We start from the raw sequence: 25577 nt of genomic DNA on the forward strand, positions 1-25577 counted from the left end.
CGAATCACCTCCCGATGAACAGGAGTCATGCACATGGTCACTTGTGTCCAGTACTGAGGTCTATTCGTAGCCAATGGTGTAGAATCAATTCCCCTTAGTGGAATAGGGAATTTTAAAGGCTCCAAATCAAAACCACAGCGCCTGGCAAATGACCAATCCATCAGACTCAGGGCGGCACCTGAATCTACAAAAGCATTAACCGGGTAAGATGACAGGGAACAAATCAGGGTAACAGACAAAATGAACTTAGGCTGTAAAGTACCAATGGTGACAGATTTATCAACCTTTTTTTTGCGCTTAGAGCATGCTGAGATAACATGAGCTGAGTCACCACAGTAAAAGCACAACCCATTTTGCCGTCTATAATTTTGCCGTTCACTTCTGGTCAGAATTCTGTCACATTGCATAGATTCAGGTGTCTGTTCAGAAGACACCGCCAAATGGTGCACAGGTTTGCGCTCCCGCAAACGCCGATCAATCTGAATGGCCAGAGTCATTGACTCATTCAGACCTGCAGGCGTAGGGAACCCCACCATGACATTCTTAATGGCTTCAGAAAGACCTTCTCTGAAATTTGCAGCCAGGGCACACTCATTTCACTGAGTAAGCACCGACCATTTCCGAAATTTCTGGCAGTACACCTCTGCTTCATCTTGCCCCTGCGAGAGGGCCAATAACGTTTTTTCAGCCTGGTTCTCAAGATTAGGTTCCTCATAGAGCAATCCAAGGCCTAGAAAAAATGCATCTACACTAAGCAATGCAGGATCCCCTGGCGCCAATGCGAAGGCCCAATCTTGGGGGTCACCACGCAAAAAGGAAATGATAATCTTAACTTGCTGAACGGCATCACCAGAGGAACGAGGTTTCAAAGAAAGAAACAACTTACAATTGTTCCTAAAATTCAGGAACCTAGATCTATCTCCAGAAAACAACTCTGGAACAGGTATTCTAGGCTCTGACATAGGACTGTGAACAACAAAATCCTGAATACTTTGAACCCTAGCAGCAAGATGATCCAGACTGGAAGCCAAGCTCTGGACATCCATGTCAGCAGCTGAACTCAGAGCCACACCAAGATTAAGAGGAGGAGAGAAGCTAGCCACAGCAGCTAGACACACGGCAACAACAACAAAAAAAAATTTCTCAAGTCTTCTTTTCTCCTGCTTCTGCCATGCAATTAACACTTTACTGGCCGGCTGTACTGTTATGATCCCTAGTGGCGGAGGATCACAAATAGATCAGCAAGTGATTAAACTAAGGACGAGCTCTAGGGAGATGGTAACTGGACTGATCGCAAATCTGAACCTATCCAAAACAACTAGAGGTAGCCGGTGAACGTGCCTAAAAAATTCTTAGACGTCTCGAGCCAGCCTGAGGAACTAGCTACCCCTAAAGAGAAAGAAAGACCTCGCTTGCCTCCAGAGAAATAATCCCCAAAGATATAGAAGCCCCCAACAAATATAAACGGTGAAGTAAGAAGAAGGCACATACATAGGGATGAAATCAGATTCAGCAAAAGAGGCCCACTAGTACTAGAAAGCAGAAAATAGAGCAGGGGTCTATGCGATCAATAAAAAACCCTTACAAAATATCCATCCTGAGATTTCAAGAACCCACACACCAACTAACGGTGTGTGGGGAGAAACTCAGCCCACTAGAGCAACCAGCAAGCGAGGGAATTACATTTTAGCAAGCTGGAACAGAAAACATGATAAACACTGCTGTTCAAAAAATGAGCAAACAAAACTTAGCTTATCCTGGATGGACTGGGAGCAAGGTAGTCAGAAGGGATCTGAGTAGCACTGATTACATCGACAGCCGGCCACAAGTGGAAGTAAAACAGAGCTATATAGGAACCTCCCAGAGGATAATGAACCAGCTGATAGCCAGAGACCAGCAGGATAACAAACAAAGCCACCAGGGGGAGCCCAAAGCAAAAGTCACACCATACCACCAGTGACCACAAGAGGGAGCCCGAAAACAGAGTTCACAACAGAGGAGAGTCCAAAGAGAGAACTGGAATGCAAAGCCTCTGAACCGCCTCAAGACTGACAAAATTGCCTGCCGCGCCCGAATCCACATACGCAACCTCGGAAAATCGTCTCAGATTGAGAACCAATAAGACTGAGAGGGTCAAGGGTTGAGAGGAAACAGGGACATCTAGGGAGGCCTCTCTTACCTGTCCTAGGCGGAGGAGTTTTCCGGCCTTTCAGGGCAGCTATGCAGCAAGTGAGTGGCACTCCCGCGGTAAAAACAGAGGCCCTGGATACGTCTCTCCTTACGACGCTGCTCTGCCATCTTTACTCGATCCACTTGCATGGGTTCAGGTGCAGAAGAAGTAGAGGAAGCAGGGAGTCGAGGACTACCAGATTGGCGAAAGGGAGGCATAGAAGGATTAGGTCTTCTCTCTAGCTGACTCACGAGATTGCTCTTGAAAGCGTAGGTCTATGCATTTGGCCAAGGAGATAAGATCCTCTAGGGAAGTCGGAGTGTCTCGTCCAGCAAGCTCATCCTTAATCCGGCTCGACAGACACCGTCAGAAAGCACCTACTAGAGCCTCATTGTTCCATCCTAGTTCAGAGGCCAGGGTATGAAAACGAATGGCATACTGACCTACCGACAGAGAACCGTGATGAAGGTTAAAGAGGGACTCCATAGTAGAGGCCAAACGTCCAGGCTCATCAAAAACCTTTTGAAAGGTCTCGAGAAAATCCTCTAAGTGGGAGACTATGGGATCATCACGCTCCCACAAGGGATTAATCCAGGCCAAAGCCTCCCCCTCCAAATGAGACCAAGGGGTACTGTTGGGGAAGAAGCTCAAAGTGGAGACGATTTAGGAACCCCCTGCAGAGTTTGGGATCCCCACTGAACCTGGGAGGCTTACCAAGATGAGGTGGAGGATGAGGTATGGAAGACAGACTGGAATCTTGGGAAGGTGTCTGAGCGGAGGCTGCAGGGACGGACTGCAAGCTATATAAACGACCATCTATAGAAGTCATATAACTCAGCATGTGAGCCTGAGCATCTCGCTGCTGAGAAAGATCCTGCTGAAGGCTTGCTAGTTGGGTGGCATTAACTGGATCAGCTGTCTGTAATGATGTCAAGCGAGACTCCATAGTCTTCATAAAAGACATTATGCGCTGCTGATTATCACGCAAATGGGCCAACTCCTTCTGGGCCGAGAATGGGGTACCAGCGGGGTCCATGGCCTGATTGTACTAAAACGTTCAGAGACGAGGAATGAGAGCGGACCCTCTGGGCCGTAGAAAGACCTACCCCTGGGCGAGCGGACCTAATGGAAAACCGACCCCTATACAGGGACCGTCAGAAGCAAGCCCAGAGGTCACTAAACCACGTGGTAGTACCAAGAGGGACGGCTCAGAAGAAAGGAAGACCAGGACAAGGGAGGATGGAGAACTGTGGAACGGAAACCTGGAAGGTAGAGCAAACCGGAGGACCAGGAAGGCGACGTCAGAACTGAACAACAGGAGAGCCGGGACGGGAGAGGCTGTGGGAGAAAAGGAAGGGTTAAAGGAAGCATGGAGGAAGAGGCAAAACAAAGCTGAGAAGCAGAACTAGGAATTAACCTGATCCTAGCATTCAGGAGGAGGAATGGGGGGGTGCCCATGCGCCCTCTGAAGAGACCCACACGTCTGCGCTGACACCGGACCCCCCTAGCAGAGCAAGACACCAGAAGTTGAGAGGAGGAGAACTGAGGATGAGCGCACAGGGACCCAGAAGCAGAGCAGCGGGGATGCGCAGTGGCAGGAGGAGCAGACATCGCCACAGAAGAAGAGAAGCTGGCGCGCTGGGACCCGGAAGTGGAACGGCAGGGACGCGAAGGAACGGTAACACCCATTTCCTGGATACATCTGTGGACACGTCTGTGTGTGGTGGCTCTTGAAGCAATGACTACAGCAGCAGTCCACTCTTTGTGAATCTCCCAAAAAACTTTGAGTGGCCTTTTCTTAACAATCCTTTCAAGGCTGCGGTTATCCCGGTTGCTTGTGCACCTTTTTCTACCACACTTTTTCCTCCCACTCAACTTTCCATTAATATGCTTGGATACAGCACTCTGTGAACAGCCAGCTTCTTTAGCAATTACCTTTTGTGGCTTACCCTCCTTGTGGAGTGTGTCAATGACTGCCTTCTGGACACCTGTCAAGTCAGCTGTCTTCCCTATGATTGGGAGCAATAATATGAAAATGGAAGACATACAAGACCACTGATAATCTCCCTAAATCTGGGGCTCCAAGCAAGATCTCACTCCGTGGGGTCAATGTGATCACAAGAACGGTGAGCAAAAATCCCAGAACCACATGGGGGACCTAGTGAATGACATGCACAGAGCTGGGACCACCGTTACAAAGGCTACCATCAGTAACACACTACGCCGCCAGAGACTCAGATCCTGCAGTGCCAAATGTGTCCCCCTGCTTAAGCCAGTGCATGTCTGGGGACGTCTGAAGTTTTCTAGAGAGCACTTGGATTATCCAAAAGAGTATTGGGAGAATGTCATAAGGTCTGATGAAACCAAAGTAGAACTGTTTGGTAGAAACAAAACTCATCGTGTTTGGAGGACACAGAATGCTGAGTTGCATCCAAAAAACACCATACCTACTGTGAAGCATGAGTGTGGCAACATTATGCTTTGGGGCTGTTTCTCTGCAAAGGGGCCAGGATGACTGATCCATGTACATAAAAGAATGAATGGAGCCATGTATTGTGAGATTTTGAGTGCAAACCTCCTTCCATCAGCAAGGGCATTGAAACGAGGATGGGTCTCTCAGCATGATAATGATCCCAAGCACACTGCCAGGGCAACGAAGGGGTGGCTTTGTAAGAAGCATATGAAGGTCCTGGAGTGGCCTAGTCAGTCTCTAGATCTCAACCCCTTAGAAAACCTTTGGAGGGAGTTGAAAGTCCGTGTTGCCCAGCGACAGGCCCAAAACATGACTGTTCTAGAGGAGATCTGCATGGAGGAATGGGCCAACATACCACCAACAGTGTGTGTCAACCTTGTGAAGACTTACAAAAAAAATTTGACCTCTGTTATTGCCAACAAAGGATATATAACAAAATATTGAGATGAACTTTTGTTAACCCCTTCATGACCCAGCCTATTTTGGCCTTAATGACCTTGCCGTTTTTTGCAATTCTGACCAGTGTCCCTTTATGAGGTAATAACTCAGGAACGCTTCAACGGATCCTAGCGATTCTGAGATTGTTTTTTCGTGACATATTGGGCTTCATGTTAGTGGTAAATTTAGGTCGATAATTTCTGAGTTTATTTGTGAAAAAAATGGAAATTTGGCGAAAATTTTGAAAATTTCGCAATTTTCACATTTTGAATTTTTATTCTGTTAAACCAGAGAGTTATGTGACACAAAATAGTTAATAAATAACGTTTCCCACATGTCTACTTTACATCAGCACAATTTTGGAAACAAATTTTTTTTTTGCTAGGAAGTTATAAGGGTTAAAATTTGACCAGTGATTTCTCATTTTTACAACAAAATTTACAAAACCATTTTTTTAGGGACCACCTCACATTTGAAGTCATTTTGAGGGTTCTATATGGCTGAAAATACCCAAAAGTGACACCATTCTAAAAACTGCACCCCTCAAGGTGCTCAAAACCACATTCAAGAAGTTTATTAACCCTTCAGGTGTTTCACAGCAGCAGAAGCAACATGGAAGTAAAAAATGAACATTTAACTTTTTAGTAACAAAAATGATATTTTAGCAACACTTTTTTTATTTTCCCAAGGGTAAAAGGAGAAACTGGACCACGGACGTTGTTGTCCAATTTGTCCTGAGTACGCTGATACCTCATATGTGGGGGTAAACCACTGTTTGGGTGCACGGCAGGGCTCGGAAGGGAAGGAGCGCCATTTGACTTTTTGAATGAAAAATTGGCTCCAATCTTTAGCGGACACCATGTCGCGTTTGGAGAGCCCCCGTGTGCCTAAACATTGGAGCTCCCCCACAAGTGACCCCATTTTGGAAACTAGACCCCCCAAGGAACTTATCTAGAAGCATAGTGAGCACTTTAAACCCCCAGGTGCTTCACAAATTGATCCGTAAAAATGAAAAAGTACTTTTTTTTCACAAAAAAATTATTTTAGCCTCAATTTTTTCATTTTCACATGGGCAACAGGATAAAATGGATCCTAAAATTTGTTGGACAATTTCTCCTGAGTACACCGATACCTCACATGTGGGGGTAAACCACTGTTTGGGCACATGGTAAGGCTCGGAAGGGAAGGAGCGCCATTTGACTTTTTGAATGAAAAATTATCTCCATCGTTAGCGGACACCATGTCGCTTTTGGAATGCCCCTGTGTGCCTAAACATTGGAGCTCCTCCACAAGTGACCCCATTTTGGAAACTAGACCCCCCAAGGAACTTATCTAGAGGCATAGTGAGCACTTTAAACCCCCAGGTGCTTCACAAATTGATCCGCAAAAATGAAAAAGTACTTTTTTTTCACACAAAATTTCTTTTAGCCTCAATTCTTTCATTTTCACATGGGCAACAGGATAAAATGGATCCTAAAATTTGTTGGGCAATTTCTCCTGAGTACGACGATACCTCATATGTGGGGGTAAACCACTGTTTGGGTGCACGGCAAGGCTCGGAAGGGGAGGTGTGCCATTTGACTTTTTGAATGGAAAATTAGCTCAAATCGTTAGCGGACACCATGTCGCGTTTGGAGAGCCCCTGTGTGCCTAAACATTGGAGATCCCCTACAAGTGACCCCATTTTGGAAACTAGACCCCCCAAGGAACTTATCTAGATGCATAGTGAGCACTTATAACCCCCAGGTGCTTCACAGAAGTTTATAACGCAGAGCCGTGAAAATAAAAAATAATTTTTCTTTCCTCAAAAATGATTTTTAGCCCAGAATTTTTTATTTTCCCAAGGGTAATAGGAGAAATTGGACCCCAAATGTTGTTTTCCAGTTTGTCCTGAGTACGATGATACCCCATATGTGGGGGTAAACCACTGTTTGGGCGCACGGCAGGGCTTGGAAGGGAAGGCACGCCATTTGGCTTTTTGAATGGAAAATTAGCTCCAATCATTAGCGGACACCATGTCGCGTTTGGAGAGCCCCTGTGTGCCTAAACATTGGAGCTCCCGCACAAGTGACCCCATTTTGGAAACTAGACCTCCCAAGGAACTAACCTAGATGTGTGGTGAGCACTTTGAACCCCCAAGTGCTTCACAGAAGTTTATAACGCAGAGCCATGAAAATAAAAAATAATTTTTCTTTTCTCAAAAATGATTTTTTAGCCCACAATTTTTTATTTTCCCAAGGGTAACAGGATAAATTGGACCACAAAAGTTGTTGTCCAGTTTCTCCTGAGTACGCGGATACCCCATATGTGGGGGTAAACCACTGTTTTGGCACACGTCGGGGTTCGGAAGGGAAGTAGTGACATTTTGTGACGCAGACTTTGATGGAATGCTCTGCAGGCGTCAGGTTGCTTTTGCAGAGCCCCTGATGTGCCTAAACAGTAGGAACTCCCCACAAGTGACTTCATTTTGGAATCTAGACCCCCAAGGGAACTTATCTAGATGTGTGGTGAGCACTTTGAACCCCCAAGTGCTTCACAGAAGTTTATAACGCAGAGCCATGAAAATAATAAATGTGTTTCCTTTCCTCAAAAATATTTTTTTAGCCCAGAATTTGTTATTTTTGCAAGAGTAACAGGAGAAATTGGACCCAAAAGTTGTTGTCCAGTTTCTCCTGAGTACGCTGATACCCCATATATGGGGGTAAACCACTGTTTGGGCACATGCCGGGGCTCGGAAGGGAAGTAGTGACGTTTTGGAATGCAGACTTTGATGGAATGGTCTGCGGGCATCATGTTACGTTTGCAGAGCCCCTGATATGCATAAACAGTAGAAACCCCCCACAAGTGACCCCATTTTGGAAACTAGACCCCCCCAAGGAACTTATCTAGATGTGTGGTGAGCACGTTCAACCCCCAAGTGCTTCACAGAAGTTTACAACGCAGAGCCGTGAAAATAAAAAATCATTTTTCTTTCCTCAAAAAAGATGTTTTAGCAAGCAATTTTTTATTTTCACAAGGGTAACAGGAGAAATTGGGCCCCAATATTTGTTGCCCAGTTTGTTGTGAGTGTTCTGGTACCCCATATGTGGGGGTAAACCACTGTTTGGGCACACGTCAGGGCTCGGAAGGGAAGTAGTGACATTTGAAATGCAGACTTTGATGGAATGGTCTGCGGGCGTCACATTGCATTTGCAGAGCCCCTGATGTGCCTAAACAGTAGAAACACCCCACAAGTGACCCCATTTTGGAAACTAGACCCCCCCAAGGAACTTATCTAGATGTGTGATGAGCACGTTCAACCCCCAAGTGCTTCACAGAAGTTTACAACGCAGAGCCGTGAAAATAAAAAATCATTTTTCTTTCCTCAAAAAAGATGTTTTAGCAAGCAATTTTTATTTTCACAAGGGTAACAGGAGAAATTGGGCCCCAATATTTGTTGCCCAGTTTGTTGTGCGTGTGCTGGTACCCCATATGTGGGGGTAAACCACTGTTTGGGCACACGTCAGGGCTCGGAAGGGAAGTAGTGACATTTGAAATGCAGACTTTGATGGAATGGTCTGCGGGCATCACGTTGCATTTGCAGAGCCCCTGATGTGCCTAAACAGTAGAAACACCCCACAACTGACCCCATTTTGGAAACTAGACCCCCGAAGGAACTTATCTAGATGTGTGGTGAGCACTTTCAACCCCCAAGTGCTTCACAGAAGTTTATAACGCAGAGCCGTGAAAATAAAAAATAATTGTTCTTTCCTCAAAAATTATGTTTTAGCAAGTAATTTTTTATTTTTGCAAGGGTAACAGGAGAAATTGGACCCCAACAGTTGTTGCCCAGTTTGTCCTGAGTACGCTGGTACCCCAAATGTGGGGGTAAACCACTGTTTGGGCGCACGTCGGGGCTTGGAAGGGAGGGAGCACCATTTGACTTTTTGAACGCAAGATTGGCTGGAATCAATGGTGGCGCCATGTTGCGTTTGGAGACCCCTGATGTGCCTAAACAGTGGAAACCCCTCAATTCTAACTTCAACACTAACCCCAACACACCCCTAATCCTAATCCCAACTGTAGCCATAACCCTAATCACAACCCTAACCCCAACACACCCCTAACCACAACCCTAACCGCAACACACCCGTAACCCTAATTCCAACCCTAATCCTAACCCTAATCCCAACCCTAACCCTAATCCCAACCCTAACCACAACTGTAACCCCAACGCACCCCTAACCCTATCCGTAACCCTAACCACAAGCCTAATCTTAACCCTATTTCCAACCCTAGCCCTAATTCCAACCCTAACTCTAATTCCAACCCTAACCCTAAGGCTATGTGCCCACGTTGCGGATTTGTGTGAGATTTTTCCGCACGATTTTTGAAAAATCTGCAGGTAAAAGGCACTGCGTTTTACCTGCGGATTTACAGCAGATTTCCAGTGTTTTTTTGTGCGGATTTCACCTGCGGATTCCTATTGAAGAACAGGTGTAAAACACTGCGGAATCCGCACAAAGAATTGACATGCTGCGGAAAATACAACGCAGCGTTTCTGCACGGAATTTTCCGCACCATGGGCACAGCGGATTTGGTTTTCCATAGGTGTACATGGTACTGTAAACCTGATGGAAAACTGCTACGAATTCGCAGCGGCCAATCCGCTGCGGATCCGCTGCCAATCCGCTGCGGATCCGCGGCCAATCCGCTGCGGATCCGCGGCCAATCCGCTGTGGATCAGCCAAATCCGCACTGTGTGCACATGCCATAACCCTAACCCTACCCCTAACCCTACCCGTAACCCTAACCCTACCCCTAACCCTACCCCTAGTTCTAACCCTAACGCTAGTGGAAAAAGAAAAAAAAATATTTTCTTTATTTTATTATTGTCCCTACCTATGGGGGTGATAAAGGGGGGGTTTATTTATTATTTTTTTTATTTTGATCGCTGTGATAGAACCTACCACAGCGATCAAAATGTACTTTGTAATGAATCTGCCGGCCGGCAGATTCGGCGGGCGCACTGAGCATGCGCCCGCCATTTTGGAAGATGGCGGCACCCTTGGAGGAGGCGGACAGGCACCGGGAGCCTCGGTAAGTATAAGGGGGGGGAGATCGGGGCACGGGGGGGGCGTCGGAGCACGGGGGGTGACATAGGAGCACGGGGGGAGGGGACAGGAGGACGGGGGAGCGGAGCACAGGACGGAGGGGACTACGGGACAGATCGGTGGCTTGGGAGGGGCGATCGGTGGGGTGGGGGGGGGTCACTTCAGTATTTCCAGCCATGGCCGATGATATTGCAGCATCGGCCATGGCTGGATTGTAATATTTCACCAGTTTTTTAGGTGAAATATTACAAATCGCTCTGATTGGCAGTTTCACTTTCAACAGCCAATCAGAGCGATCGTAGCCACGGGGGGGTGAAGCCACCCCCCCTGGGCTGAAGTACCACTCCCCCTCTCCCTGCAGAACGGGTGAAATCGGAGTTAACCCTTTCACCCGCTCTGCAGCGACGCGATCATTCCATGACGCCGCATAGGCGTCATGGGTCGGATTGGCACGGGTTTTCATGACGCCTACGTGGCGTCATGGGTCGGGAAGGGGTTAATGACCAAATACTTGTTTTTCACCATAATTTGCACAAAAAAATCTTGTCAAATCAGACAAGGTGATTTGTTTTCTCATTTTGACTCTGATAGTTGTGGTCTACCTATGATGTCAATTACAGGCCTCTCTGATCTTTTTAAGTGGGACAACTTGCACAATTGGTGGCTGACTAAATACTTTTTTCCCCACTGTACATGTACAGTAAGCTGTACACACACTGTACTAATTGTATTTGTCACTGACATCTACAGTATATACAGTGGGTACGGAAAGTATTCAGACCCCTTTACATTTTTCACTCTTTATTTCATTAGAGCCATTTGGTAAATTCAAAAAAGTTCACTTTTTTCTCATTAATGTACACTCTGCACCCCATCTTGACTGAAAAAAACAATGTAGAAATTTTAGCAAATTTTTTACAAAAGAAAAACTGCAATATCACATGGTCATAAGTATTTAAACCCTTTGCTCAGTATTGAGTAGAAGCACCCTTTTGAGATAGTACGGCCATGAGTCTTCTTGGGAATGATGCAACAAGTTTTTCACACCTAGATTTGGGGATCCTCTGCCATTCTTCCTTGCAGATCCTCTCCAGTTCCGTCAGGTTGGATGGTGAACGTTGGTGGACAGCCCCATTTTCAGGTCTCTCCAGAGATGCTCAATTGGGTTTAGGTCAGGACTCTGGCTGGGCCTGTCATGAATGGTAACAGAGTTGTTCTGAAGCCACTCCTTTGTTATTTTAGCTGTGTGCTTAGGGTCATTGTCTTGTTGGAAGGTGAACCTTCGGCAAAGTCTGAGGTCCAGAGCACTCTGGAAGAGGTTTTCATCCAGGATATCTCTGTACTTGGCCGCATTCAAGTTTCCTTCAATGACAACCAGTCGTCTGGTCCCTGCAGCTGAAAAACACCCCAATAGCATGATGCTGCCACCACCATGTTTCACTGTTGGGATTGTATTGGGCAGGTGATGAGCAGTGCCTGGTTTTCTCCACACATACCGCTTAGAATTATCACCAAAAACGTCTGTCTTTGTCTCATCAAACCAGAGAATCTTATTTCTCCTAGTCTGGAAGTCCTTCATGTGTTTTTCGCAAACTCTATGTGGCTTTTATATGTTTTTCACTGAGGAGAGGCTTCTGTAGGGTCACTCTGCCATAAAGGCCCGACTATTGGAGGGCAGCAGTGATAGTTGACTTTGTGGAACTTTCTCCAATCTCCCTACTGCATCTCTGGAGCTCAGCCATAGTGATCTTGGGGTTCTTCATTACCTCTCTCACCAAGGCTCTTCTCCCACGATTGCTCAGTTTGGCTGGACGGCCAGGTCTAGGAAGACTTCTGGTGGTCCCAAACTTCTTCCATTTAAGGATTATGGAGGACCTGTGCTCTTAGGAACCTTGAGTACTACAGAAATTCTTTTGTAACCTTGGCCAGATCTATGCCTTGCCATAATTCTGTCTCTGAGCTCTTTGGCCAGTTCCTTTGACCTCATGATTCTCATTTGATCTGACATGCACTATGAGCTGTGAGGTCTTATATAGACAGGTGTGTGCCTTTCCAAATTAAGTCCTATCAGTTTAATTAAACATAGCTGAACTCCAATGAAGGAGTAGAACCATGTCAAGGAGGATCACAAGGAGATGGACAGCGTGTGAGTCAAAAATCAGTGTCTGAGCAAAGGGTCTGAATACTAATGACCATGTGATATTTCAGTTTTTCTTTTTTAATAAATATGCAAAAATGTCTTCATTTCTGTTTTTTTCAGTCAAGATGGGGTGCAGAGTGTACATTAATGTGAAAAAAAATGAACTTTTTTGAATTTACCAAATGGCTGCAATGAAACACAGAGTGAAAAATGTAAAGGGGTCTGAATGCTCTCCATACCCACTGTATCTACCTATCTCATTTTGATTTACTGTATGTAATCCATCTTTTCTATCCTGTCGGCTCCTGGTGTGATTTTACACTACCGCAGCTGCTGAATTGCCGGCTTTTCATCTATCTATCTATGTAATATATTTACATATAAATGTGTGTATATCACTGACATCTACACTCACCGGCCACTTTATTAGGTACACCATGCTAGTAACGGGTTGGACCCCCTTTTGCCTTCAGAACTGCCTCAATTCTTCGTGGCATAGATTCAACAAGGTGCTGGAAGCATTCCTCAGAGATTTTGGTCCATATTGACATGATGGCATCACACAGTTGCCGCAGATTTGTCGGCTGCACATCCCAAAGATGCTCCATACAAGGCAGGATGGATCCATGCTTTCATGTTGTTTACGCCAAATTCTGACCCTACCATCCGAATGTCGCAGCAGAAATCGAGACTCATCAGACCAAGCAACGTTTTTCCAATCTTCTACTGTCCAATTTCGATGAGCTTGTACAAATTGTAGCCTCAGTTTCCTGTTCTTAGCTGAAAGGAGTGGTACCTGGTGTGGTCTTCTGCTGCTGTAGCCCATCTGCCTCAAAGTTCAACGCACTGTGCGTTCAGAGATGCTCTTAGGCCTACCTTGGTTGTAACGGGTGGCGATTTGAGTCACTGTTGCCTTTCTATCAGCTCGAACCAGTCTGCCCATTCTCCTCTGACCTCTGGCATCAACAAGGCATTTCCGTCCACAGAACTGCCGCTCACTGGATTTTTTTTCTTTTTCGGACCATTCTCTGTAAACCCTAGAGATGGTTGTGCGTGAAAATCCCAGTAGATCAGCAGTTTCTGAAATACTCAGACCAGCCCTTCTGGCACCAACAACCATGCCACGTTCAAAGGCACTCAAATCACCTTTCTTCCCCATACTGATGCTCGGTTTGAACTGCAGGAGATTGTCTTGACCATGTCTACATGCCTAAATGCACTGAGTTGCCGCCATGTGATTGGCTGATTAGAAATTAAGTGTTAACAAGAAGTTGGACAGGTGTACCTAATAAAGTGGCCAGTGAGTGTATATATCTATGTGTATATACCTATTCTAACTTTTCTATTATAACCTGTCACGCTGTGATTTTACTGGACGCCGTACATGAATTACCGACTTTTATTCTATCTTTTACCAAATGTTACCGACTTTTTACGATTTTAAGAAAAATTCTCATGTTACCGATCACAAATCAGAATGTACCATATTTGTGCCGGATTTATGTTTGGCAATAGTTTTCCGAACATATTCGCTCATCTCTAGTAAAGAGCTCCTTGGAGTGTCCTAGTGTGAAATCACTAGTCTCCTGGAATGTTACATGGTGGGAGGAGGGATGACCAGGGTAAGTACTAAGTGATCCAGACTCTTCGGTGGTGAGACTAGACCGTGTGTTAGACTGGGTGGTGCTTGCAAGCAAGCTGAAAGCATTATCTGATATCCAACCGGCAACCTCTCTGCACTGGTCTGGCTTTAGAAGTAGTGTCCCGTGCCTCCCTGCAAAGTGCGAAAGGAAATTATATCTTGTGGATGAGCATGTTGCTTGTTCTCCACCTGCACCACTTCCTCGCCATCGACATGAACCGTCATCAGCTCTTCCACTTCCCCGCTTCTTACCGCATGCCTTACGCATTTTGGAATTGCACGTTTTCTGAAAACCAAAGTTTCCTTGATTAATTGAAACTTTTTTTCTTAAAAAAACTTAAATTTGGTCACCTGTAGCAGGCCAAGAGGTTTTTCAAACTTTTAAACCATATTCATTTCATACAAAGCATGTTAAATAGTATGGATGACAGTAGTCAATTATTGGAACAAAAAAAAATTGTGAATTGTAGCTGTACAAGCGGTTTATAAAACTTTTAAACCACCATAATTTTACACAAAGTTTGATAAATAGTATGGATAACAATACAGTCAATTTTTTCAGCAAAACATAAAAACTAAATGTGGGCACCTGCAGCAGCTATATATATATAGCAACGGACTGCAAACCCTAAGCTCTGCCTCGAGGCTGTAGTCAGCCACTCTCTTTGTTTCAGCAGCTATCCCTTGGCTAAATGCAGAATGTATTGCATAGAAAGAGAAAAAGAAAAAGATTAGCCCTTAGAAGGACTTTTAGTATGATGGATCAGCATCAGTAGCACTTCTAGAGGACTCTGGTTAATTAAACTATGCACAGACAAGCATGATGGACTATTCTCTCCCTCCAATCACAACTGACCTTGAGATGCGCAATGGCATCAGTGTGTCGAGCATGGTGGGGACAGTTTATTTTTACCCTTTAATGAGGTAATGCGGTCAGCCAATCACAGTAATGCAACTACCAAGATCTATGGCATTACAGTGACTGGCAGGCAATCCCGCAATGTTTATTGGCTCTGTAACAGACGAAAAAAATCGCAGAGAAAAAAGCAGAGATGATTACCTGCTGAAGCCTCCAAACAAATGCACCAGCAGGGCGCATCGGACCCGATTAATAATGGCAAAAACACAGGTGCAAAAAATACCGATGAAACAACCACTTTCAATCCAGTGTTGGCTGTTTGGCATTAGTGCACAGAAAGATAAGCGATAATAGTCTGTATGTGGCATTGTTCACACAGGCAATGCAAAGCATCTGGTTTACAGCCTATTACTAACGCACATACAGGCGGGCCGCCCAGTGCTACAAAATGCATGCTGTGTGAATAGAGGCCTACAGTTTACAGAGCCATCTTAGTCCGACTGCGCCCTGCAAGATAAAGTGCAAAAAAAAACCCACATATCAATGTATGTAAGGTATTAGTTTATGTGCGTTAGTAATAGGCTGTAAACCAGATGCTCTGCATTGCCTGTGTGAACAATGCCACATACAGCCAACACTGGATTGAAAGTGGTTGTTTCATCGGTATTTTTTGCACCTGTTTTTTGCCATCATTAATCGGGTCCCATGCGCCCTGCTGGTGCATTTGTTTGGAGGCTTCAGCAGGTAATCATCTCTGCTTTTTTCTCTGTGATTTTTTTCAATTTTCTGGAGGATTTTTAAGTCCTCTTTTTGTGTCTGTGAGCTTTTACTCTGTAACAGACGCCATACAAACGGGGTGGGGATTCGAGCATTCAGTCCGAGCACCAGCCAATACTCAATGAGTGCCAAACACATCCGAGCACCTAGATACTCGAGTGATATTCGTGTATCACTGAGCATGCATGTGCATCACTATTTAGCAGTTTTCATGACAGCAAACTGCAAATAAATATGTTTTTTATTGACGTGTTTATATTTAATTTGGTAATACGGATTTTCTTTTTACAGCACTTTCTCTTATGAACGTCTATGAAGAAGGGTGGGCACAGAAGCATTTAGGAGTGGACATAGAAAGAAATATACAAGTTATTTGGAAAAGACATGGAAGGCCATTTGTGTACTTGGGATTTATATCTCTCAGAGAAGAGCGCTCTATCCCACGTGAAATCGACCTTATTGGAGGCAATGAGCATACTGTGATTGCACTAAACATTGGAGTACATTTCAGATTATTCCCTGCTCATCACTACATCCGAAGACTCCTCAACATTCGTCATGCTATAGAACGTCTCTTCCTTAGAAGCCCAGAAACAAAAGTTATCATTAAGACTGAGAATACAAGTGTAATGGAAACTGAGTATGAAGGAATGACTGACTTCCATGCATATGTTCACTACTTCATAATGGAAATAGTCTTCAAAGATCTCAATGTTGGGTTTGTTAATGGCTGGGACATGACTACAGCATTTAATACAAATGAATTGCATCCGCCAGAACCCTATTTAAGAAACGAGGTGAACATGCTTATGACATATATATGTAGCTAATTTCAAAAATATATGGGAAAAATGTTGTGCCTTGTATACAATTTACAGAGAACTATACATTATTGATTAACTCATAATCTACATAATCTATTCTTCATACCAAATACTGTAATTGAAGAAAAAGTTATCATAGCCAATATATACACTGCTCAAAAAAATAAAGGGAACACTTAAACAACAGAATATAACTCCAAGTAAATCAAACTTCTGTGAACTCAAACTGTCCACTTAGGAAGCAACACTGTTTGAAAATTTCACATGCTGTTGTGCAAATAGAATAGACAACAGATGGAAATTATTGGCAATTATCAAGACACACGCAATAAAGGAGTGGTTCTGCAGGTGGGGACCACAGACCACATCTCAGTACCAATGCTTTCTGGCAGATGTTTTGGTCACTTTTGAATGTTGGTTGTGCTTTCACACTCATGGTAGCATGAGACAGACTCTGCAACCCGCACAAGTGGCTCAGGTAGCGCAGCTCATCCAGAATGGCACATCAATGTGAGCTGTGGCAAGAAGGTTTTCTGTATCTGTCAGTATAGTGTTTAGGAGACAGGCCAGTACACCAGGAGACGTGGAGGGGGCCGTAGGAGGGCAACAACCAAGCAGCAGGACCACTACCTCAGCCTTTGTGCAAGGAGGAACAGGAGGAGCACTTCCAGAGCCCTGCAAAATGACCTCCATCAGGCCACAAATGTCCATGTGTCTGCACAAATGGTTAAAAACCGACTCCAAGAGGATGGTCTGAGTCCCGACGTCCACAGATGGGGGGTTGTGCTCACAGTCCAACACCGTGCAGGACGCTTGGCATTTGCCACAGAACACCAAGATTGGCAAATTCGCCACTGGCGCCCTGTGCTCTTCACAGATAAAAGCAGGTTCACACTGAGCACATGTAACAGACATGACAGAGTCTGGAGACGCCATGAACTGCGATCTGCTGCCTGCAACATTCTTCAACATGACCGGTTTGGCAGTGGGTCAGTAATGGTGTGGGGTGGCATTTCTTTGGAGGGCCGCACAGCCCTCCATGTGCTTGCCAGAGGTAGCCTGACTGCAATTATGTTCCGAGATGAGATCCTCAGACCCCTGGTGCGTTTGGCCCTGGGTTCCTCCTAATGCAGGACAATGCCAGACCTCATGTGGCTGGAGTGTGTCAGCAGTTCCTGCAAGATGAATGGATTGAAGCTGTGGACTGGCCCGCCCATTTCCCAGACCTGAATCTGATTGAACACATCTGGGACATCATGTCTTGCACCATCCACCAACGTCACATTGCACCACAGACCAGAGTCCAGGAATTGGCGGATGCTTTAGTCCAGGTCTGGGAGGAGATCCCTCAGGAGACCATCTGTTGCCTCATCAAGAGCATGCCCAGGCGGTATAGGGAGGTCATACAGGCACGTGGAGGCCACACACACTGCTGAGCATCATTTCCTTGTCTTGAGGCATTTCCACTGAAGTTGGATCAGCCTGTAACTTCATTTTCCACTTTGATTTTGAGCATCATTCCAATTCCAGACCTCTGTGGGATATTAGTTGTGATTTACGCTGATAATTTTGAGGTTTTATTGTTGTCAACACATTCCACTATGTAATGAATAAAGATTTACTACTGGAATATTTAATTCAGTGATATCTAGGATGTGGGATTTTAGTGTTCCCTTTATTTTTTTGAGCAGTGTACTATTTTTCAGGTTATTTGACACATGCAGTGGGAATTTCTTTAATGTAGAACTCTTTAATAAATTAATATTTTATGCCAATATGTCAAATATATATTAATAAAAAATATTTGAAAGTTTATCAATGGCTAAAAAGATGAAAAACATTTTTACTGGGATATATACAGTAGTATGTTCAACGTAAACATAATTGTTTCCTTTAACTCCTTTACTCCCAAGCCTGTTTTCACCTTGTTGCCCATTGTGTGTACATACAATATATCCCTTAAAATATAAGCTTAATAATGAACAATAAAAAACACCTAGAAGAATACCCCCAGTGCACAACAATATTAAATATATATAACAAATAGTCCTTACGTATAAAGGTTGACCATCACTTATGGGTAGCACTTCTCTGAAACAATATACTATACTATTATTTTTGTATTTGTGATACGTCTTATGGGGCACAAAAATTAATTGAAGTGACAATAAAAACATTGTAAAATACTGAAGTTTATTAATTCTTCTAAAAAACTTTAAAAATAAAGGAACAGGAACATAATGCTACTGGAGAAAATGGAGGTAGATACAAGTCCTCGTGAATTACTTTCTAGGGCAATATATCAATAAAGCTGCCATCACACTTTAGTTATGTCCGAGGGAGAGAGGAGGGAGAGGGAAAAGTTGGAGCTTGACACGCTTAGACATGCATTGTAAGCTGTTCCATCCTGCATATCCACATGGATAGTCCTTCTCTGAACCCTGCTTATACAGGTACTATACAGATGATCAGGTTTTAAATACATCAGATAGGGATTCTATACATTAGTTAGGACTGCTCTATAAGGGTATACCTTGACGATTTGGTGGAGCAGCTTAGTATACATTTTTTTGCAAAAAAACGTATCAACTAAATACCCTGTTTTCTTTACATCTTTTGACTAGCACTTGCTGATTACTGTGATTTTTTTTTACAACAGAGTATTTTTGACCTCACTGTGCTCTTTTGTGTCTTCATGCATTGTAAGCTGTTGCAAATGAATGTAACTGGTGGGTGCAGTACCTGCTGGTGATTTCAGCTGAAGTAGGAAAGGAGGAAGGGAATTTCCAGCACGTCCATCCAGTGTAAGTAAAATTTCCAAGTTTATTAGAACATTTAAAAAAAACCTGTTTTCTAAAAAAGAGAGAGAGACTCTCTTCCTGAAGCGTTTCTGGCGCACCACGGCGCCCTTAGTCATAGGACCGTGGTGCGCCAGAAACGTGTCAGGCAGAGAGTCTCTCTCTTTTTTAGAAAACTGTTTTTATAAAATGTTCTAATAAACTTGGAAATTTTACTTACACTGGATGGACGTGCTGGAAATTCCCTTCCTCCTTTCCACACTTTAGTTACTCTTATTATTATTAGAAAATAGCTAGGTATAATTCTAAAGTGCATATGCTGCATGGCAAAGAGAAGAGCCATGACATAAAGTATATGTGATCCAGCATATATTAATAAGATATGGTGTATAGAGTACCTGAGTGCCGCAGTCTTATGTATTAGTGCTGTTATCGGGACTTCCTGCCCCCAGTACCATTATGTTCCTGTATTTTTAAAGTTTTTTGGATGAATTAACCCCTTATTCCCCAAGGGTGGTTTGCACGTTAATGACGGGGCCAGTTTTTACAATTCTGACCACTGTCCTTTTATGAGGTTAAAACTCTGGAACGCTTCAACAGATCCTGATGATTCTGAGAAAGTTTCTTGTGACATATTGTACTTCATGATAGTGGTAAAAATTTATTTGATATTACCTGCGTTTATTTGTGAAAAAACAGAAATTTGGCGAAAATTTTGAAAATTTCGCAATTTTCCAACTTTGAATTTTTTGCCCTTAAATCACAGAGATATGTCACACAAAATACTTAATAAGTAACATTTCCCACATTTCTACTTTACATCAGCACAATTTTGGAAGCAAAATTTTTTTTTGTTAGGGAGTTATAAGGGTTAAAAGTTGACCAGCAATTTCTCATTTTTACAACATCATTTTTTTTAGGGACCACATCACATTTGAAGTCATTTTGAGGGGTCAATATGATAGAAAATACCCAAGTGTGACACTATTCTAAAAACTGCACCCCTCAAGGTGCTCAAAACCACATTCAAGAAGTTTATTAACCCTTCAGGTATTTCACATGAATTTTTGGAATGTTTGAAAAAAATGAACATTTAACTTTTTTTCACAAAAAATTTACTTCAGCTCCAATTTGTTTTATTTTACCAAAGGTAACAGAAGAAATTGGACCCCAAACATTGTTGTGCAATTTGTCCTGAGTACGCTGATACACCATATGTGGGGGTAAACCACTGTTTGGGCGCATGGCAGAGCTAGGAAGGGAAGGAGCGCCATTTGACTTTTCAATGCAAAATTGACTAGAATTGAGATGGGGCGCCATGTCGCCTATGGAGAGCCCCTGATGTGCCTAAACATTGAAACCCCGCACAAGTGACACCATTTTGGAAAGTAGACCCCCTAAGGAACTTACCTAGATGTGTGGTAAGCACTTTGACCCAACAAGTGCTTCACAGAAGTTAATGAACTTATCTAACATAGTAACATAGTTATTAAAGGGAACCTGTCACCCCGTTTTTTCGATATGAGATGAAAATACTGTTAAATAGGGCCTGAGCTGTGCATTACAATACTGTATTTTGTGGACCCCGATTCCCCACCTATGCTGCCAAAATACGTTACCAAAGTAGCCGTTTTCGCCTGTCAATCAGGCTGGTCTGGTCAGATGGGTGTGGTGTCTTCCCCCAGATCTTGCTTATTTTTCCGTTGGTGGCGTAGTGGTTTGCGCATGCCCAAGTCCAGAATCCACTGCACAGGGGAGGGAAAAGAACGCGATCTGCGCTATTCCCCTGGTGATCGGTGGGGGCGGCCATCTTCCTGTGGCCGCGCGTGCGCAGATCGAGCGCTCTGCTGCCCGGGGCTTCAGGAAAATGGCCGCGGGATGCCGCACGTGCGCAGATGGAGATCGCGGCGGCCATTTTCCTGAAGGAGAGTTCGCATCTCGGCTTCAGGAAAATGGCCGCCGCGATCTCCATCTGCGGGGAAGACACCACGCCCATCTGACCAGACCAGCCTGATTGACAGGCGAAAACGGCTACTTTGGTAGCGTATTTTGGCAGCATAGGTGGGGAATCGGGGTCCACAAAATACACTATTGTAATGCACAGCTCAGGCCCTATTTCACAGTATTTTTATCTCATACGGAAAAAACGGGGTGACAGGTTCCCTTTAAGGTTGAAGGAAGACTTTAAGTCCATCTAGTTCAACCCATAGCCTAACCTAACATGCCCTAACATGTTGATCCAGAGGAAGGCAAAAAAAAAAACCATGTGGCAAATAGTAAGCTCCAATCTTGGGAAAAATATTCCTTCCCGACTCCACATACGGCAATCAGACTAGTTCCCTGGATCAACGCCCTATCAAGGAATCTAGTATATATACCCTGCAACATTATACTTTTCCAGAAAGGCATCCAGTCCCCTCTTAAATTTAAGTAATGAATCACTCATTACAACATCATACGGCAGAGAGTTCCATAGTCTCACTGCTCTTACAGTAAAGAATCTGCGTCTGTTATTATGCTTAAACCTTCTTTCCTCCAGACGTAGAGGATGCCCCCTTATCCCTGTCTCAGGTCTATGATTAAAAAGATCATCAGAAAGGTCTTTGTACTGTCCCCTCATATATGTATACATTAAAATAAGATCACCCCTTAGTCTTCGTTTTTCCAAACTAAACAGCCCCAAGTGTAATAACCTATCTTGGTATTGCAGACCCCCCAGTCCTCTAATAACCTTGGTCGATCTTCTCTGCACTCGCTCTAGTTCAGCTATGTCTTTCTTATACACCGGAGACCAGAACTGTGCACAGTATTCTAAGTTTGGTCGCACTAGTGACTTGTATAGAGGTAAAATTATGTTCTCCTCATGAGCATCTATGCCTCTTTTAATACATCCCATTATTTTATTTGCTTTTGTAGCAGCTGCCTGACACTGGTCACTGAATATGAGTTTGTCATCCACCCATACACCCAGGTCTTTTTCATTAACGGTTTTGCCCAGAGTTTTAGAATTAAGCACATAGTTATTCATCTAATTACTTCTACCCAAGTGCATGACTTTACATTTATCCCCATTAAAGCTCATTTGCCATGTATCAGCCCAATCTTCTAGTTTACATAAATCATCCTGTAATATATCTAGATGTGTTGTGAGAACTTTGAACCCCCAAGTGTTTCACTACAGTTTATATCGCAGAGCCATGAAAATAAAAATTCTTTTTTTTTCCACAAAAATTATTTTTTAGCCCCCAGTTTTGTATTTTCCCAAGGGTAACAGGAGAAATTGGACACCAAAAGTTGTTGTCCAATTTGTCCTGAGTACCCTGATACCCCATATGTGGGGGGGAACCACCGTTTTAGCGCATGACAGAGTTCGGAAGGGAAGGAGCGCCGTTTGGAATGCAGACTTAGATGGATTGGTTTGCAGGCGTCACATTGCGTTTGCAGAGCCCCTGATGTACCTAGACAGTAGAAACCCCCAACAAGTGACCCCATATTGGAAACTAGACCCCCTAAGGAACTTATCTAGATGTGTTGTGAGAACTTTGAACCCCCAAGTGTTTCATTACAGTTTATAACGCAGAGCCGTGAAAATAAAAAAATATTTTTTTCCAACAAAAATTATTTTTAGCCCCCCAAATTTAGATTTTCCCATATGTTGACGTAAACCCCTGTTTTGGCGCATGGGAGAGCTTGGAAGGGAAGGAGCACTATTTTACTTTTTCAAGGCAGAATTGGCTGGAATTCAGATCGGACACTATGTCCCAACAGTGGAAACCCCCCAATTCTAACTGAAACCCTAACACACCCCTAACCCTAATCCCAACCCTAACCATAACCCTAACCACACCCCTAACCCGAACATGCCCCTAACCCTAATCCCAACCACACCCCTAACCCAAACACACCCCTAACCCTAATCGCAACCCTAACCACACCCCTAAATCCAACACACCCCTAACCCTAATCCCAACCATAACTCTAACCACACCCGTAACCCTGATACATCCCTAACCCTAATCCCAACCCTAATCCCAACTGTAAATGTAATCCAAACCCTAACTTTAGCCCCAACCCTAACTCTAACCCCAACACTAACCCTATCTTTAGCCCTAACCCTAACTTTAACCACAACCCTAACTGTATCCCCAACCTTAACTGTAGCCCCAACCCCAACCCTAATTGTAGCCCCAACCCTAACTGTAGCCAAACCCTAACTTTAACCCCAACCCTATCCCTAACCCTAATGGGAAAATGGAAATAAATACATTTTTTTAATTTTATTATTTTTCCCTAACTAAGGGGGTGATGAAGGGGGGTTTGATTTACTTTTATAGCGGGTTTGTATGAATGGCAGCTGTCACACACTAAAAGATGCTTTTTATTGCAAAAAATAGTTTTTGCGTCTCCACATTTTGAGAGCTATCATTTTTCCATATTTCTACAGAGTCATGTGAGGTCTTGTTTTTTGCAGGATGATTTGATGTTTTTATTGGTACCATTTCGGGCACATGACATTTTTTGATCGCTTTTTATTCCAATTTTTGTGAGGCAGAATGACCAAAAAACAGCTATTCATGAATTTATTTTGGGGGAAGGGGAGTTTATACCATATCACTTTTGGTAAAATTGATAAAACAGTTTTATTCTTCGGGTCAGTACGATTACAGCAATACCACATTTATATCATTTTGTATCATTTATGTTTTGGCGCTTTATACGATAAAAACTATTTTATATAAAAAAAATTATTTTTGCATCGCTTTATTCTGAGGACTATAACTTTTTTATTTTTTTGCTGATGATACTGTATGGTGGCTCATTTTTTGCGAGACAAGATGATATTTTCAGCTGTACCATGGTTATTTATATCCATCTTTTTGATCGCGTGTTATTACACTTTTTGTTCGGCGGTATGATAATAAAGCGTTATCTTTTGCCTTGTTTTTTTTGTTTGTTTTTTTACAGTGTTCACTGAAGGGGTTAATTAGTGGGACAGTTTTATAGGTCAGGTCGTTACGGACGCTGCAATACTAAACACGTGTACTTTTATTGTTTGTTTTTTATTTAGATAAAGAAATGTATTTATTGGAACAATATTTGTTTGTTTTTTTCATTATTTAGGAATTTCTTTTTTCTTTTTTTTTTACACATGTAAATATTTTTTTAAAAACTTTTTTACTTTGTCCGGTGTGGCACTTCACAGTATAGTGTCAGATCGCTGATCTGACCCTTTGCAAAGCACTGTGTCAGATCAGCGATCTGACAAGCAGTGCTCCAGCCTTGCCGGCGCCTGCTCTGAGAAGGCGCTTGCAAGCCACCTCCATGCAGGACCCGGAAGGAGCCCCGCAGCCATTCTGGATTTGGGGCCTGCAGGGAGGAGACGCTCAGAACAACGCGATCACATAACGTTGTTCCGAGGGTCTCAGGGAAGCACGCAGGGAGCCCTCTCCCTGCGCAATGCTTCCCTGTGCCGCCGAAACGCTGCGATCATGTTTGATAGCAGTGTTCCGGGGGCTAATGTGTCGGGAGCGGTCTGTGACCACTCTTGGCACATAGTGCCGGATGTCAGCTGTAATAATCAGCTGACACCCAGCGGCGATCGGCCGCGCTCCCCCCGTGAGCGCGGCCGATCGCCTATGACGTACTATCCCGTCCCTGAGAATTAAGTCCCAGGTCACCTCGACGGAATAGTACATCATATGGGATTAAGTTCATAAACTTCAGTAGTTTACAATGTTTTTCTTGTCACTTCAATTAATTTTTGTTCCCCAAAAGGTGTAACGGGGTATACAAAAATAATAGTATAACAATATTAAATAGATGTACAGTAACAAATTATATTGTGGTACTGTGTTAGCCAGAAAAATCGATGTGAATACTTTTCTGCCAATGACAACAAAAGTATTCTGGGAGTGATACCTCCATTGGCTAACCAGAAAATAACATGTTTGCAAGCTTTCAGAGCACAATGGATCCTTCAGGCTAGATTACAAATAGATTAATAAGAAGAAAGCACAACATTTAAAGAATACTACAGTAGGACATTTGTTAGGGGGTGCGAAGTATGATGAGTCCATAGCAGAGGTGTATCTAGGGTTTCTGACACCCGGGGCAAGAGTTCAGTTTGGCGCCCCCTCAGGACATATGCGATTTGCACACTTAGTCATGTACCCACGAGCTCCTCTCCCAAATGCTCTCAATATTCAGTGAAAAACAGAGAAACAGAAGAGAAGTTCATTGTCACAAGACTATAAGTATGAAAATCGCATATGAGTGAAGTGTCCATGTGACGACTACTGGAACCTGCAGAGCTGAATCCTGACATCGCAGGCTTCTGAATTCTCACGTCGCATACACTGCACA

The 25577-nt window shown here is 43.7% G+C and overlaps 1 protein-coding gene and 1 long non-coding RNA gene across 3 annotated transcripts in view; one reads left to right on the forward strand and one right to left on the reverse strand.

The window, feature by feature from the left end:
* Window positions 1-18572, forward strand: part of LOC143764711 (NXPE family member 1-like) — a 764240-nt gene extending 745668 nt beyond the window's left edge. For both annotated transcript variants that reach the window (XM_077250568.1, XM_077250567.1), the window contains exon 6: window positions 15884-18572. In XM_077250568.1, the coding sequence (XP_077106683.1) occupies window positions 15884-16422 (539 nt within the window). In that variant the 3' untranslated portion in view covers window positions 16423-18572. The remainder of the gene's footprint in view (window positions 1-15883) is intronic.
* The window catches only part of LOC143764712 (uncharacterized), a 73409-nt gene that overhangs the window by 46002 nt on the left and 1830 nt on the right, over window positions 1-25577 (reverse strand). The window lies entirely within an intron of this gene.

Source organism: Ranitomeya variabilis, chromosome 4 (genome assembly GCF_051348905.1).
Source record: "Ranitomeya variabilis isolate aRanVar5 chromosome 4, aRanVar5.hap1, whole genome shotgun sequence".
Classification (NCBI taxonomy): domain Eukaryota; kingdom Metazoa; phylum Chordata; class Amphibia; order Anura; family Dendrobatidae; genus Ranitomeya; species Ranitomeya variabilis.